The following is a 3,051-nucleotide window of genomic DNA, read 5'->3' as shown; positions in this document are numbered from 1 at the left end:
TGTTAACACTGCTATAGACAAGGGAGGGACAGCTACACGACTGTTTACACTGCTATAGATAAGGGAGGGACAGTTACACGACTGTGTTAACACTGCTAGAAACTTCTTTAGAAAGTTTATTATCTATCAATTACATTTAATTTTAAAACATATTAAAGGTAATTTAAAACCTTTTCTTTTCTTAAGAAATCATCATGGTTCATTAAGTTGAATACTGATAATGTAAACATTTGTCCATCAGCTGTATAAGTCCAAAAGGCAGGGTCAACGCCTATAGAGATTTAACATTAGCGTTGGCCCCTGCTTGGAATTTAAAAACAAGACATATCAAAAAATGTATGGATATTGGAAGCTTAAATCAGGAACAGTTAGTTTCAGAATTCATTTTATGACCAAATGGGACGCCATTGCCTGACACCTGTGTGGGTGTTAAAGGTGCGGTAATACAATTGGCCATAGAGCATTTAAATAACACAATTACTATAAAATTATATCACCATCGTTTGTAACATTTTCATTACTAATGACAAAATTTCCATTTTTGACTCATTAATTTACATAGTTCTAAAACGAGTCTATTTTTCCTACTTGCTTAAAAGTTGGCTTCTAATAATACCTTTCAACATCAACAATTTCAAGAAAGAATTGTTCTTTATATTTACGATTTAAGCAGAAAGTATGTGAAATTTCATTACTAATGACAAAATTGAACGTAAATATAAAGAATAATTTCAAAACAATTGACATCTGGAAAATTTGTCATATAACACTTTTTGTTTAAAAAAGAAAAACATATTTGTAGTTTTTCAAAAATTGGAAAACAATATAATTGTGAACACTCTAGCTGTTGACATTTGATAAGTGAATGATGTCTGAGAAACACTAGCCAACACAGGAAATGACTACAAAACTGACGATAACAAATTAACACTGTAATGTGTGACTCTGTACTGGTAAACATATTGTGACTCTAAGATGGAGAAATCACAAACACGTGAAGTCACGCTGATGATACAGAAGAAAGATTTAAAAGAAGGAAGATGTAACGATTCATTTTCTATGTTTAACACACAGGTGTGGAGATGACAGTTGCTATATTTTCTATATTTTACACACAGGTGTGGAGAAGAACTTGAAGATGTGGGAAGAGATGAAGAAGGGGTCAACGGTCGGTAAGACATATTGTATACGAGGAATGATAGAAATGCAGTCGGACAATGGCTGTATGAGGGACCCAACCTTCTTCAGGTGTAAAACCGAGCCCCACGTCAAAACAGGAACCAAATACAAGTAAGCATTTTTTTTAAGAGAGAAAAACATTAGGAAGGGGACTTAATTGCAGGCACCCATCCTGTTTCAAGGACATTTGTCAAAGTGGGGAGGGGGCTTATTTGTGAGTGGGGCTTATTTATGGGGCAAATACATGTAGTACGTTACAAAGTAGAATCTTGTCTATTTTCATTGCAGTTTGGTTGAAAATGTTGAATATTTAAATACTAACCATTCTTTTTGGAAACGTTCTATATATGTCAACTTTGTTCAGGCCCTTTATTTGTTTTTACACCCCAAACTTAGTTTCGAAGGTTTGTAGTAATCACTTTGTCTGTGCATAAATGCTTGTAGTAAGCTTACATGTATATATAGTGTTAATTGTTAAATCAGTTTTCATGCCTTATTAGATTTTTGTTGTCATCAGTCAATGCTAAAGGTCCATTTTACCACATTGAAAACTTTGGAGATTGGGGATATTATTTATGTGAGACCTGATATTGTTGAGAACATAACTTCTTCTTCACCTGCATCACCAACCGACTTTGCTTATNTAAAAAGAGTCTAAAGGTAGGCTACATGGCATGCGGTCCCCACATATACTTGTGCCATAGATTTACTCTCGTTGTACATGTTTTGATGGTGTGATACAGGGTGTACCCGACCTACGACTTTGCCTGTCCGATCGTAGACAGTGTAGAGGGTGTTACTCATGCCCTGAGAACGACCGAGTACCACGACCGCGACTGTCAGTACTTCTGGATCATCGACGCCCTGGGTATGTAGGAGTATATAGAGGATATTTAATGGTGTCTTCAGTAATAACAAATATATTTCACGAGTGTGGCTAATATTTTGATATTTTTACACGAGTGCGCAGCACGAGTGAAACAAATCAAAATATTAGCCACACAAGTGAAATATATTTGTTATTACTTAAGACACTATTAAATTTTCTATTTATTACATTTTAAAGCATAAAACATGAAAAATGTAATGCATTAAAAAAGGGCGGGAATCAGAAGCGTAATAATTAGCGCCATATTCTAATGACGTCACGCTGAACAACAAGGCTGTGCGCCATTTTGAATGGGATACTCGACGCAATTCCAACGTTTTTTGCTATTATCTGGTGTGATTGCTTATGAAAATGTTATTAATTGTATATTTATGTAAATACTTAAGTTTGTGTACCAAACATTTACCATAACAACCACTTATTCTACCGTCGGACAATTTGAATCTGAGCAAAAAAATCGTTGACTTTGAATGCAGCGAATGGAAGATACCATTATGATCGGTCAATACCAAAAAGTGTGAAAATATCACTTTTGATATTTGTCACAGTTTGAAAGATAGAAGTTTTATCAAGTTGATAGAATCCGATATTTCACAGGCAAAAATGTAATAAATGCCATTCCTGCTCAGTCGTGATGTCTAAAAACACTCTTTAGATATTTTGAACTCGTGTTACGAAATGTGGGTGTGACTCCTTGTTTTTTGGGACAACTTCTTTCAGACCTATATACAGGATGTCAAAATAATTGCCAATAGAAACTAATTATTTAGAGTAAATCCTTGGTAAAGTGTTGTTTGACTGCTTCAGGTTAGATGTAACATGTGTATGTATGAAAACAAACACAGTTAAGTTGGAGTGATACTTTTGGCAAGTTGCTACAGATCATGCTTTGGGATGTTTTCAGTTTTTAAAACTTTGCAGTTTTATATAAACAAAAAGAAATAATGACTGAAAAGAAAATCTGTTTCCAAATTTAAGCGACG

General features: G+C 34.4%; 1 protein-coding gene across 1 annotated transcript in view; it reads left to right on the top strand.

The window, feature by feature from the left end:
• LOC110449980 (bifunctional glutamate/proline--tRNA ligase-like) overlaps positions 1 to 2,047 on the top strand; it is a gene marked incomplete at its 3' end in the record, with an annotated part of 14,098 nt that extends 12,051 nt beyond the window's left edge. Inside the window, exons 9-10 of the mRNA XM_021497173.1 lie at positions 1,119 to 1,290; positions 1,923 to 2,047. Coding sequence (XP_021352848.1) covers positions 1,119 to 1,290; positions 1,923 to 2,047 — 297 coding nt within the window. The remainder of the gene's footprint in view (positions 1 to 1,118; positions 1,291 to 1,922) is intronic.
• Between the last annotated feature and the right edge of the window lie 1,004 nt (positions 2,048 to 3,051).

The sequence above is a fragment of the Mizuhopecten yessoensis genome, unplaced genomic scaffold (genome assembly GCF_002113885.1).
Source record: "Mizuhopecten yessoensis strain PY_sf001 unplaced genomic scaffold, ASM211388v2 scaffold4849, whole genome shotgun sequence".
In the NCBI taxonomy this organism is placed as follows: Eukaryota; Metazoa; Mollusca; class Bivalvia; order Pectinida; family Pectinidae; genus Mizuhopecten; species Mizuhopecten yessoensis.
This window is presented reverse-complemented; position numbering and strand designations above follow the sequence as displayed.